Source organism: Bos grunniens, chromosome 20 (assembly GCF_055505025.1).
Source record: "Bos grunniens cultivar Pamir isolate PY7600 chromosome 20, Bosgru_T2T1.0, whole genome shotgun sequence".
Lineage (NCBI taxonomy): Eukaryota > Metazoa > Chordata > Mammalia > Artiodactyla > Bovidae > Bos > Bos grunniens.
Genome location: NC_141184.1, coordinates 45,698,837 through 45,711,445, shown reverse-complemented (window position 1 = coordinate 45,711,445; position 12,609 = coordinate 45,698,837). Strand labels below are relative to the sequence as shown.

Below are 12,609 nucleotides of genomic sequence, written 5' to 3'. Positions count from 1 at the left end.
CTCCAACAAGAGCCTTGTTTTTATTGTTGATGCATTTTCTGATTATGGGCAAAGGGCTAACAACACCCTCTCACCTGCTAAATGAGAATCTGACCTTTGGCTTACTCTAACTGTGTAATACGATGAGAGAAGGATTTCAACTACAACACTTAGCAACATTGAGTGTGGTTACAAAACCTCTGATTGGGATGTTGCATTTAGGCTGGGGGGAATGATAAATACTTGATGGAAATAATATATTTTGGGTTTCCTAGAAAGCAGTGACTCTTGAAACTTCATGCCTTTAACAAGACCCAGGGAAGCTATGTCTATGGTGCTACTAGAAAAGATCTTGCCTCCTGTAGGGCTTTAAAGCCAGGGCAGCAACTGCGCCTGCTTAAAGCATCTGTCTCTTGGCAGCTCAGCTGGGTGCCTGTCAGGGTTCCTGCAGGAGAGGGAGGCTGGCACTGCCCTGCCCTTCTGAGTATTTCATGTGTGTGTGTGGGGCGGCGGGGGGGGCAGGTAAACTAGAGAGTTGGAATATTTAGTGAAGCCCAAGAATGCCTCCATCCCATGAGGAATGTAGAATAAAACTAATACAATCTCATTCTAGAATATTTGGAAAATGCAGAAAATTATGAAAAAAGGAATAAAAATTACTTAAATTATCACAATTTAATAACCAACAATAGCATAGATGTTTATTTCAATTAAAAATATTTATATATAGTTATGTTTGCATATTACATATATAGTTTTTCTTAAATTACTTTTAATATTCAATATTATCAAAAGAGAATTCTCTGATTTTACATGTTACAAATTATTTCCCATCACCTCCAGGAGAAAATCTGAATTCTGAACTCTACCTACCACTCAAAACCTCACACAATTGGGACCTACTTTTTTTAACTGGCTCTTTCTGCCTATCTACATTGTCTTTCCTCTAGACTAGCCCACATTTTATCTCCTAGGAAGACTTTCTGTACCAATCTTAGCTTATGGCTCTTTCCATCTTCCGAATTTACTATCTGTGGCACTGGCACTTCCATACTTCTTACTGTCTGAGATTCCTTTTGCATTTATTTATATGTCTGTATCTACATCAGTATCTATTTTTCTTACCTCTATCTCCATCCAGCTGAAATATCCTGATGCCAAAGATGCAGATAAGTTTATATACCTCCAAGAAACCTAACACTAGACCTTATATACCATGGATGTTGAATATGGGTGTGCTGTTTTTAAAAAAATTTAGGACAATCAGATCAGATCAGATCAGATCAGTCGCTCAGTCATGTCAGACTCTTTGGGACCCCATGAATCGCAGCACGCCAGGCCTCCCTGTCCATCACCAACTCCCGGAGTTCACTCAGACTCAGGTCCATCGAGTCAGTGATGCCATCCAGCCATCTCATCCTCCGTCATCCCCTTCTCCTACTGCCCCCAATCCCTCACACCATCAGAGTCTTTTCCAATGAGTCAACTCTTCGCATGAGGTGCCCAAAGTACTGGAGTTTCAGCTTTAGCATCATTCCTTCCAAAGAAATCCCAGGGCTGATCTCCTTTAGAATGGACTGGTTGGATCTCCTTGCAGTCCAAGGGACTCTCAAGAGTCTTCTCCAACACCACAGTACAAAAGCATCAATTCTTCGGTGCTCAGCCTTCTTCACAGTCCAACTCTCACATCCATACATGACCACAGGAAAAACCATAGCCTTGACTAGACGAACCTTTGTTGGCAAAGTAATGTCTCTGCTTTTGAATATGCTATCTAGGTTGGTCATAACTTTCCTTCCAAGGAGTAAGCATCTTTTAATTTCATGGCTGCAGTCACCATCTGTAGTGATTTTGGAGCCCAGAAAAATAAAGTCTGACACTGTTTCCACTGTTTCCCCATCTATTTCCCATGAAGTGATGGGACCGGATGCCATGATCTTCATTTTCTGAATGTTGAGCTTTAAGCCAACTTTTTCACTCTCCACTTTCATCAAGAGGCTTTTTAGTTCCTCTTCACTTTCTGCCATAAGGGTGGTGTCATCTGCATATCTCAGGTTATTGATATTTCTCCCGGCAATCTTGATTCCAGCTTGTGTTTCTTCCAGTCCAGTGTTTCTCATGATGTACTCTGCATAGAAGTTAAATAAACACAGTGACAATATACAGCCTTGACGTACTCCTTTTCCTATTTGGAACCAGTCTGTTGTTCCATGGCCAGTTCTAACTGTTGCTTCCTGACCTGCATACAAATTTCTCAGGAGGCAGATCAGGTGGTCTGGTATTCCCATCTCTTGAAGAATTTTCCACAGTTGTATTGTGATCCACACAGTCAAAGGCTTTGGCATAGTCAATAAAGCAGAAATAGATGTTTTTCTGGAACTCTCTTGCTTTTTCCATGATCCAGCGGATGTTGGCAATTTGATCTCTGGTTCCTCTGCCTTTTCTAAAACCAGCTTCAACATCTGGAAGTTCACGGTTCACATACTTCTGAAGCCTGGCTTAGAGAATCTTGAGCATTACTTTACTAGCGTGTGAGATGAATGCAATTGTGCGGTAGTTTGAGCATTCTTTGGCATTGCCTTTCTTTGGGATTGGAATGAAAACTGACCTTTTCCAGTCTTGTGGCCACTGCTGAGTTTTCCAAATTTGCTGGCATATTGAGTGCAGCACTTTCACAGCACCATCTTTCAGGATTTGGAATAGCTCACCTGGAATTCTGTCACTTCCACTAGCTTTGTTCGTAGTGATGCTTTCTAAGGCCCACTTGACTTCACATTCCAGGATGTCTGTCTCTAGGTCAGTGATCACACCATCATGATTATCTGGGTCATGAAGATCTTTTTTGTACAGTTCTTCTGTGTATTCTTGCCATCTCTTCTTAATATCTTCTGCTTCTGTTAGGTCCATACCATTTCTGTCCTTTTTCGACAGAAATGTTCCTTTGGTATCTCTAATTTTCTTGAAGAGATCTCTAGTCTTTCCCATTCTGTTGTTTTCCTTTATTTCTTTGCATTCATCGCTGAAGAAGGCTTTCTTATCTCTTCTTGCTATTCTTTGGAACTCTGCATTCAGATGTTTATATCTTTCCTTTTCTCCTTTGCTTTTCGCTTCTCTTCTTTTCACAGCTATTTGTAAGGCCTCCCCAGACAGCCATTTTGCTTTTTTGCATTTCTTTTCCATGGGGATGGTCTTGATCCCTGTCTCCTGTACAATGTCATGAACCTCATTCCATACAATATATAATTCAATTTACACAGGAAGAATAGGAATGGATTAATTTAAAACAACAAGTTTGAAGCTTACCTGTTCTCCATTGAGTGTCTGGAGAATCCTGATGTCTCTGCCCTCCATTCTGTAGATGACAACCTGGCCTGTGTGATTGTACCTCGGCTGTCCAGCAATGTAGAGCACATCTCCAGGAGTAGTGGCAGAGCTTACTGTGTAACCTAACAAAAGAGAGACGCCAGATATACTTGCTGGCCCCTTAAGAGTCTGCATGGAATAAATCAAGATCTATTTTAAATGGCTGGGAGAATCATTTTTATATGTTTATATGGACATCTCTTTTTTTGAAAATAAATGTTTTATTTAATGCAGGTAAATTTGTGTTGGTTAGAGCTGTTAGTTTGTTCCCTGATTATCTACCACAGTTGCTTCATTCTGAAATGTATTTCCCTCCAAACCTTAGATTTTCACTGTTAAAAGGCAAAAATGATATAACAATGACAGAAAAACACACATACATACATACACGTACACAACTCTAGTAATCTCAACCTACTCTTCGGTAATAAACCAGCTGTATTTCATTTGGATGCATGTGCTTATGCTATAGAAATTGATAATTTTATACAGTTGGAATCATAGTTAATGTAAACCTTTTCTGTATCATTGTCTAGGTTTTTAACTGTAATTTCAAGTGGCTGAAGCTTATTTATCTGAATTAAAGTAGAAATGCCTTGTGTGTAAACCTCAGGACCATTTCCTGATGAAATGGTGGAATTTACATGGTTTTTACTTTTTTGGCATAACACTTAAGTCTGCAAAGACATCTTTGAGCACTTACTTTTTTTCTTTCTTTTGGACTTTTTTGATGACAAATTTCAAGGAATAGATTACCAGATCAAATTTTTAATGGTTCTTATAACATCTGACAAATTGTTTCCAGAATATTTGTACTAGTTCATTCCATGAACAGCCATTGGAGAGGGTAGTTTCACCAAAATTTCACAAACATTAGGTATATAATTATTTAAAATTGTGGGTGCTCTAATAAATGTTAAACAATATACCTTGCCATGATTTTAATTTTCATTTGTTTGATTAAAAGTGAGCTTGAATAACTATCTCTCATGTTTAATCATTCCTCTTTTTAATTGAGCTTTCATGCCCTTTAAAATTTTAAAGTCTTTAAGACTGATTATTATTAATTTTGAATGAAGAATTAGATTTATTGTTTGTATGTCTAGAGAACAGAGCTAAACAAATAGATAAAAATTACCATGTGCAGATTTCAACTCTACCAAAGGAAGAAATGTTCTAATAACCAGTGCTGGCCACCACTGGAGTAGAAGGCAGATTATTTTTCCAAATGCCACAGAATAGCATTCCTTACTGAGAAAAAGATTATATTGATAATTTACTTACCAAGTATTTTACCATAGGATAATACTTTTACTTTTTTCCAAAACTTTAAGAGAGAAACAGAGGTTTTGTACTCAAATATATTTATTTTTACAAATGCTAGGGGAACACAATTCCTCAGCCACATTTTCTTTTGTAAATACTTTTCTTACAATTTCATTGCTTCATCTTAGAGCTTTTTTTTTAAAAAATTACTATACATAATAGACTGTATTCTTTTCCAGACATGTTATGTGTTATATTTTTATTACTAACCACAATATTGCTTAGAAAATAAAAACTTTAGGGTAATGTTTATATAAAAATAAAATGGAAAAGAAAAATGTACAAAACAAAGGTTATTTTATTTCATGTAGGTCTCTTAGAAATATTAAGAAGGGAGTGGGGCGAGAGTGTTAGTACACATGGTTTTTTTTTTTTTTTTTGCAATTTCAGAGCTATGAATGCAAACTGGTAAAACAATCTTTAAAAAATAAGTTGAAAATTATGTTTGAGGCTGGAGTTTTTTATTATCTAGTTGACTTTGATGATGCACACTTGATAACTAAACTACTAGCTGAAACCTTCACAGGGCCAGTAACAACCCAGGCAGGTATTCCTGGCTGAAGCTTGGGCGTCTAAAAACAATAACAAGAGAGCAAGAAGGAGGACTCAGTGAAGTCTAATTTTAATGCAAGGAAAATCATTATAAAGATTTAAAAGTTTATACCACTTTCTGAAAAAGAAAGGCACAGAACTGAAGAGAAAGGAAAATTGATGACATAGCTCTGTGTGTGGATTTATGAAGAGTACATCCTGTCAGCTTTCATGATTCACTTCTTGGGAAAAGTGCTAGAATCAGGTGAGGTAACGGGAAACACAGGATCTGTCTTGATTTCATGTGTTTGCCTCACCTCTTTACCTTTCCTCTTGAATCAGTCTGGTGTGATTAGAAATCAGCAAACTGTGGGTCGGGGAAGCAGGGAACAGGATCTTGCCTGTGTTTTCACCAGCAGGGCCACTTGCTCAGTGCATATTGGCAAAAGCCAGTTGCTGGGTTACAGAAAGATGGGTGCATAACTGTCCTGAGGGAGGTTCCATGGCTGGTTCCCGCTGCTTTCTGATCATTATTGGTTACTATAAGATTTTTAATAGACTGTCTACCTCCTACTTACCTTCCTTCAGAATTTTCATAGTCTAACAACTTTCAATCCACACAGATTGGAAGAACACATTCAAACTCTTCTTAATGTGTAAGCCACACAAGGAAACATTTTGAAACCTTAATTTTAGATTTGGAATAATATTTGGGGGAAAAGCCATTTTTCTCCCTTGATCTCTTTCTGAGTGCTTTTCCATTTTGAAAGAAATCTTACATATATTAGACTTTATATCAGCAAAATATCTAAAGCACTAACCTGTGACTAAGCTAATAAAAAGATTTAAAAAAATCTTCAAAACAAACAAAAAATCATTTTATTACACTGTCAACAATATACGCCCAAATTTCCTTTTTTGGGCAGAGAGGAGTCATATATTATAAATATGTGGTCAGGAGTGAAGGTTCTCAATTTTTTTTGCTTGCAGCAGTATCTTTCAGTCTTGAATTCTCTAAGTCTGCTTTAAGCAAACCATTAACCCAAGGTTTTTGAGAATAATAGATTTAGACTTCTTTAAGGTTTTTTATTTTTAAAAAATTTAATCATATAATCACTCAGAATACTAAAAATAATATAGTTTTATTTATCAAATAAAGTTATTATTTAATATATTATTAAATGTGGTGTTAATGTGTGAACTTCCTTAGAGTAGTGACAATGTCATTCACATCTTTGAGGATGTCAATATCTTTGTGCACAATATCTTTAATGTTGTAACTGTTCACTACTAATTAGTAGTAGTATTAGTATCAGCTACTCTTAGTAGCTATATAATATACTTGTATTAGTTTTCTATTGCTGCTGTAACAAATTACCACAAACTTGATGGCTTAACACATCACAATTTTATTATCTTATAGGTCAGAAATCAGCCCTAGGTCTCCCTGCGCTAAAATCATGGTGTTAGTAGGGCAGGGTTCCTTCAGATGCTACAGAGAAGAATCCATTTTCTTGCCCACTGTGGCTCCTAGAGACCACTCACATTCCTTGGCTTTTGGCACCCATTTGCCATTTTTAAAGCCAATAACATTAATCTCTCTGACCATTTTTCTATGGTTCTGTCTCTCCCTGTCCACATCCAGGAAAGCTTCTCTGATTTTAAAATCTCATGTGATGAGATTGGGGCCAACCAGGTATCCCAGGCTAATCTCTCATGTCAAGATCCTTAGCTTAATCACATCTGCAAAGTCCCTTTTGTCACATAAGATCTAAGTCTGGAGATTAGGACATGGACATCTTTGGGGTCTATATTCTGCCTATCATAATACTAATAAGAGGAATAATAATACAACAATAGACAACACCTATTGGGGGTCAACTCTCTGTCACAACACTAAGTACCTTACAGGGATTATTTATGCTCATATTCATAACAATGCAAATGTTATATACCTGTGTATGTAAACTATTTTTTATAAATAAGAAAATCAAGGCTTTGAGGAATAAATTAATTTGCCTAAAGTGATAACCAGGGGCAGAGTTAGAAAACAAAGTCAAGACGCCTGTGACCTCAGAGTACCTCTGTACTGTCTGACTGCATACCTAGGGCCACAATCACTTCAAGTCACTTCAAGTATGATGGGATCAGCAGCTTTATAATTTTTATTTTCATGTGCATGATGTTCCGTCAAGTGGATTTACCATTTACTTCACTATTCTCATATTTTTGAACATTTAGGATATGTCATTTTCCTCAATATTACAAGTAACAATACAGTGAAAACAACCATTCCCTTGGCATTCTTAAATAACTGATTTTCCCTTTAGGCTAGATCCTCAAAAGTGAAATTTCTAAGTCCTTATGGTGTAAACATTTTTATGAGAACAAATGTTCTCCAATTCTTCTATCTAGGATGGAAAGAAACCTCATGTTAAACTGGTTCTAGATTTCAAGGTATTTTACATATTAACAGAACAGTCTCAAAGATTCATAGGACACGAAGAGCCTTTAGAAACTATCTAACCTAACCTCCTGTCCTCTTTTTAGGTATTCTGTCTCATAGCTCCTATTATACCACTAGTGACTGGGTGGTTCTGTATTGTCTCTTATCCAAAACGATAAGCTTCATCAACGCAGGAATAAATTTCCCTTATTTACCTGTTACCCTTAATTTACAGCTGAATATTTGACACACTGCAGGCACTTATTATTTGTAAGTGTTTTCTTGATCAGCCCAGAATCAGCATTTTGGTGTGGTGAAATGAACACTGGAATAAAAATTTAAAAACCTAGATTCCAGTTTCAGATTTGCCATAGTTAACTGTGATATAATATTTCTAGTATTCAGTTTCTTAACTTGGCAAATTAGATGTGTACCAATTGCTTTCTAAAATCTCTTTTAATGCTAAAACTGAATATGAATTTTAATACCAACCCCTTTATTTTACATCACAATCCTTCAAGTATTTAAAAGACATGCAGGGTACGCTGTTTTCTAACCACCATTTTTTTCAGGTTTGGTGGGGAGAGGGATGGGTAGATGGGGATTGTTTTCAGATTTATAGTCTTTAGATAATTTTTTACTGGTGATTCTAGTTCAGCATTTTCTTTTATAATGTGTGATGCTTAGGACAAAGCTTAGAGTATTCTAGCTGCTCTCTGACTAAGGCAGAATGAAATAGGACATTTATGAGAAATAGACTAGACTTCTGTTAGTGCAGTTCAACAACGTGTCTTAAGGGGATTTAGCACTCACATTATACCTGCTGCTAACTGTCATATATTTTTAATTACCAAAACTCCTCAGACTCTTTATTCTTCTTAAATTCTGTTGCCTCTATAGCTTTAATACATGCCCTCAAATAAAAAGATGTACAGATGTGCCATTAAAGAGAGAAGAGAAATGCTCCCCCGATATTTGTTAAGTGAATAGAGAGAGCTGGGAAACCATATCCTGAGGGTCCTATCCATCCTGTGCGTGTGCGTTAGTCACTCAGTCATGTCCGACTCTTTGGGACCCCCATGGACTGCAGCCCACCAAGCTCCTTTGTCCATGAATTCTCCAGGCAAGTATATTGGAGTGGGTAGCCATTGCCTTCTCCAGGGGATCTTCCCAACCCAGGGATCAAATCTGGGTCAGGAGATTGCCTGCACTGCAGGCAGATTCTGTACCATCTGAGCCACCAGGGAAGTCCTTCCATCCTAGGCCCTCCCAACTGCTTACTGAGATGGACCAGTGATGGAAGAGTCCCCTGGTATCCCCCAGACAGCTCCCAGCCTGGCACAAATTCAGAATAAAGTGACACCAGACATGTACCTCCTCATTCTAGGCAAGTCTTTGGGAAATCATTACATTACTGGGCTTCAGTTCAATATGTATCTGATTGTCAGCAAAGATATTAAAGAAGAAGTCATATGACATAACAAGTAAAATGTTTACCTTCCAAAATTAGGACCCATAGAGAGAAACTAATGATAAAAAATATTTAAGAGAATATGGGAGTCTGGGCTTCAGGGTAGCCTAAGTCAAGTTTTCTTTTTCTACCTTTGCTTCCTGTTCACTGGGTCTGAAGCATTTGGTGACATTAACGAGAATACCAGACACAGAGAGATCTCAAAAAGAGTGAATTTCAGTCCAAATCCCTCCCTGTGTAGACAGTCCTTCTGAGAAAGGCCCCTCATATTCTATTATTTTTACTAAGGTTACTCAGAGGCCTGGAAACTTTCATGGGTCCTATAAAATATCTAACTTGTAGAAGTGATCTCTTTTACAAAGTCTGCCTATCTAAGTAAATAATGCTAAAAATTAAAAAAAACACAAAACTTTTCTAAAAAACCAACTTTCTATCAATTACATCCAAACTTTACCTAAATAAGAAGCAAGAGGTTCATTCTTCTTTGTGGACTCAACATTAAAGGTTGTGTTCTGGGGAATTACGCTTTGATCAGCCTTCTGCATGACAACTGTTCCATTCCAATCATAGGCTCCTACTGCTCCAAGCATGATCCAGTCCTGATATCCAAATAGAGAAAACAATGATATTTAACAAAAATAGTAGTGTAAACACGTACATAGCATTAATAGTATGATAAGTACTGTTCAAAGAGCTTTACATATATTAAACCATAAAATCGTCCCCAAAGCCCACTGGGCTAGATTCCATTATTACCACCCCCATTCTACAGAAGAGGAAACTGAGGCAGAATAAGGAAATTTCCCTAGGTTATACACTACAATTGCACCCTGAAATGTCAATATTCCTGTGCAGGGACCATGGTATGAGCACCTTTTCTTCCATCTACTATAAAGAATGTATTTTCTAATCTTGTCTTTTTGCTTTATGGCTGTTAAGAATTCTGGGTCTTGAACATGGACTTCTGGTAAGACCCTTGAATACTTTGACACTGAGAAAAAGATACATATATTTAGCAAATATGTTAAATTAAATATTTTATTTAGTTAGATGTATAATTACAGAAGGAAGACCTCAAGCTGATTCATGATTATCAGTACAGTGTAGTGAGCTATGGGTGTGATAACATGTTTTCCTAATAAGCCTGTGAAATGCTGTTTCCTTTTTTTAAAAAAATTATGACAACTAATAACATTATTTTTTTCCTATTAAGAGTTTTCTTTTCCATATCCATTTTTAAAGTCTTTATTGAATTTGTTATGTGGTTGCTTCTGTTTTATGTTTTGGTTTTTTGGATGTGAGGCATGTGAGATCTTCTTGACCAGGGATCAAATCCATACTCCCTGCACTGGAAGGCAAAGTCTTAACCATTGGCCCGCCAGGGAAGTCCCCTCTTTCCCATTTGGATTATAAACTACATGGTCTGAATAACTGCTCATGTCATGAACTGCAACTTGCATCTGTAATGCTGATGTCTCAGTGTTGACTTTGAGAAAGGAAACCTAAAAAAAAAAAGATGTTTTCTACCAAGTGGTCAATGTACCTGTGAATAATGAGCACTGAAGCCAGTCTGAGACATTTCCATCTCAAAAGATGCTGCCGATTGGTCCACAGTAGCTGTAACAGAGGAAGAGAGTCGCCTTTAGCACACTACTCATTTGCAGAAGACAGAGACCTAGTACCATCTGTGGTTTTGACCAACCAGAACTTCTAGCATCTTTAGAGCATTTCCAGTGCAAAGATTTCTCAACCCCAAAATTCCTAGGCAGGGCTGGGTAGAGGACCGAGAGGGTTAGCATAAGGGCTGTGTCTCACATTCCTGACAGTTTCCCCACCCTTGTTGGAGGGGCTAAGAGGTCTCCAGTCATGCTTCTGTTCTTGTACTCTGTCTGTGTTGGAGCCTATGGAGCTTGGGATCAACATGGTTGAAAGCTCTGTATCATACCCTCATGCCCTGGGTATCCTCCTGCGATTAGGCTAAACTTATTAAAATGTCAGAGGGCCAATAACATTTGATTCACATATTTAAAGAGGTTTCTTGATTCTACCAGCCTCACTGTATTTCCTGTGGTATATCCTCTCAGAATTCCACTGTTTGATAAGGGGTTTAGGGACTCTGGTTTGTATTTGTCCTGATGTCTGACTGTGGGTGTCACTCACAAATCAGGAGGAGTCTTTCTGACAGGACTCCAGGCCACATGCCATTCAACCACACATTTTTTTAAAGATCCTGTACCCATTTTGAAGCTCATTACCGAAAAACAGAAACAATCCAGAGCATTCTTTGGGAGTGTGCTGCTCTCAAAGTATTCACCAAGCCAAAGCCACACCCTCCTAAGGGGATTAAGGGAATGCTGATTTATTTGCTTTCAGGAGGGAATTACGGGTTTATTTGGCCTTGCTGATAAGTTAAAAATAGCACATAATTCTTTAAAAGTCGATCTACTCTTTCACTGAGGTATGAGAGCAATCTAATTTGTGAACTCAAACTTACTTACTAGTTATTTTACCTGTATAAAGTTGTTAACAGATACATCAGTAATTGCCTTTTAAAGGACTAGATTAAATGGAGAAATCAATCAAGAATTCAACTATGTCATTTTACTCTCACATACAAATTGTCCTCTAATTTAAATGACTAAAATGCATTTTAACTTTAATTTGAAACTTTATTTTGGTTTCACAATGGGGTAAGATGCTTTACTATTTATCTCTGCAAGATCAAAGAATGAAGTAGTGGGGACCTACATATTTCCAGCACCTTCCCCTGCTGCTGCTCTGTTTACAACTGAGAACAGACAGAAGGAAGTTCTGTGGAATTCTGCCTGCTCAGGCTTCATCCTGGTGAAGCACATCATGCATCCTTGAACTTCTTGTTGTCAACTTCTCCCTGGACTTGCTCATGGGCTTTTTCCAAGGGCTTGATGGGAAAAGGGGACATTAGTTTACCCATTTTATTGGGCAAAAGCTGGTGTGTTCACCTCACTAGGAGGCACTGTCCTTTGGGCAAGCATGATTTTCACACTTGCTGCTATTTGCCATCTAAAGATAAATGTTGATAGGAAATGGAGATTTCCCAAGTAACAAGGAAAGGTAGCCCTTTTGGATCTCATTATGAAAAAAATCAGAAATAAACTAGTAAAAACACTGCTTTTGGTTAGCCCTGAAAGTATAATGATAAAGATATGGGAGACATTTTTAAACCTGAGGAGTTCCTTATAAGATGATTTCTTTTTTAAATATGGAGGTACTTCTTGGAGTACATAGCTGCTCCAATGTATAATCTTTATCTCATGGTGTGGTTAGGTTAGAAAGTACCTGAAAATGTCATTTAAAGCAGATGAATCGCTCCTCCATCCAATACCTCATATAGGCTTCATTCCTACACATCTTAGGTTATATTTACTTACTTAAGATGAGATTTAGAAATGTATTATAACTGTATTATGTATTTAGATTGTATTATGCTCAACTAAGTAATTTTTCTTTTAAA

The 12,609-nt window shown here is 37.3% G+C and overlaps 1 protein-coding gene across 2 annotated transcripts in view; it reads right to left on the bottom strand.

The window, feature by feature from the left end:
• Positions 1 to 12,609, bottom strand: part of ITGA1 (integrin subunit alpha 1) — a 182,044-nt gene that overhangs the window by 52,447 nt on the left and 116,988 nt on the right. For both annotated transcript variants that reach the window (XR_015148718.1, XM_086361668.1), the window contains exons 10-12: positions 10,660 to 10,733; positions 9,571 to 9,715; positions 3,283 to 3,425 (exon numbers count right to left, since the gene is read on the bottom strand). Coding sequence is in view for 1 of the 2 variants with exons in the window: in XM_086361668.1 (XP_086217794.1) it covers positions 3,283 to 3,425; positions 9,571 to 9,715; positions 10,660 to 10,733 (362 nt within the window). In the remaining variant the exon portion in view is untranslated. The remainder of the gene's footprint in view (positions 1 to 3,282; positions 3,426 to 9,570; positions 9,716 to 10,659; positions 10,734 to 12,609) is intronic.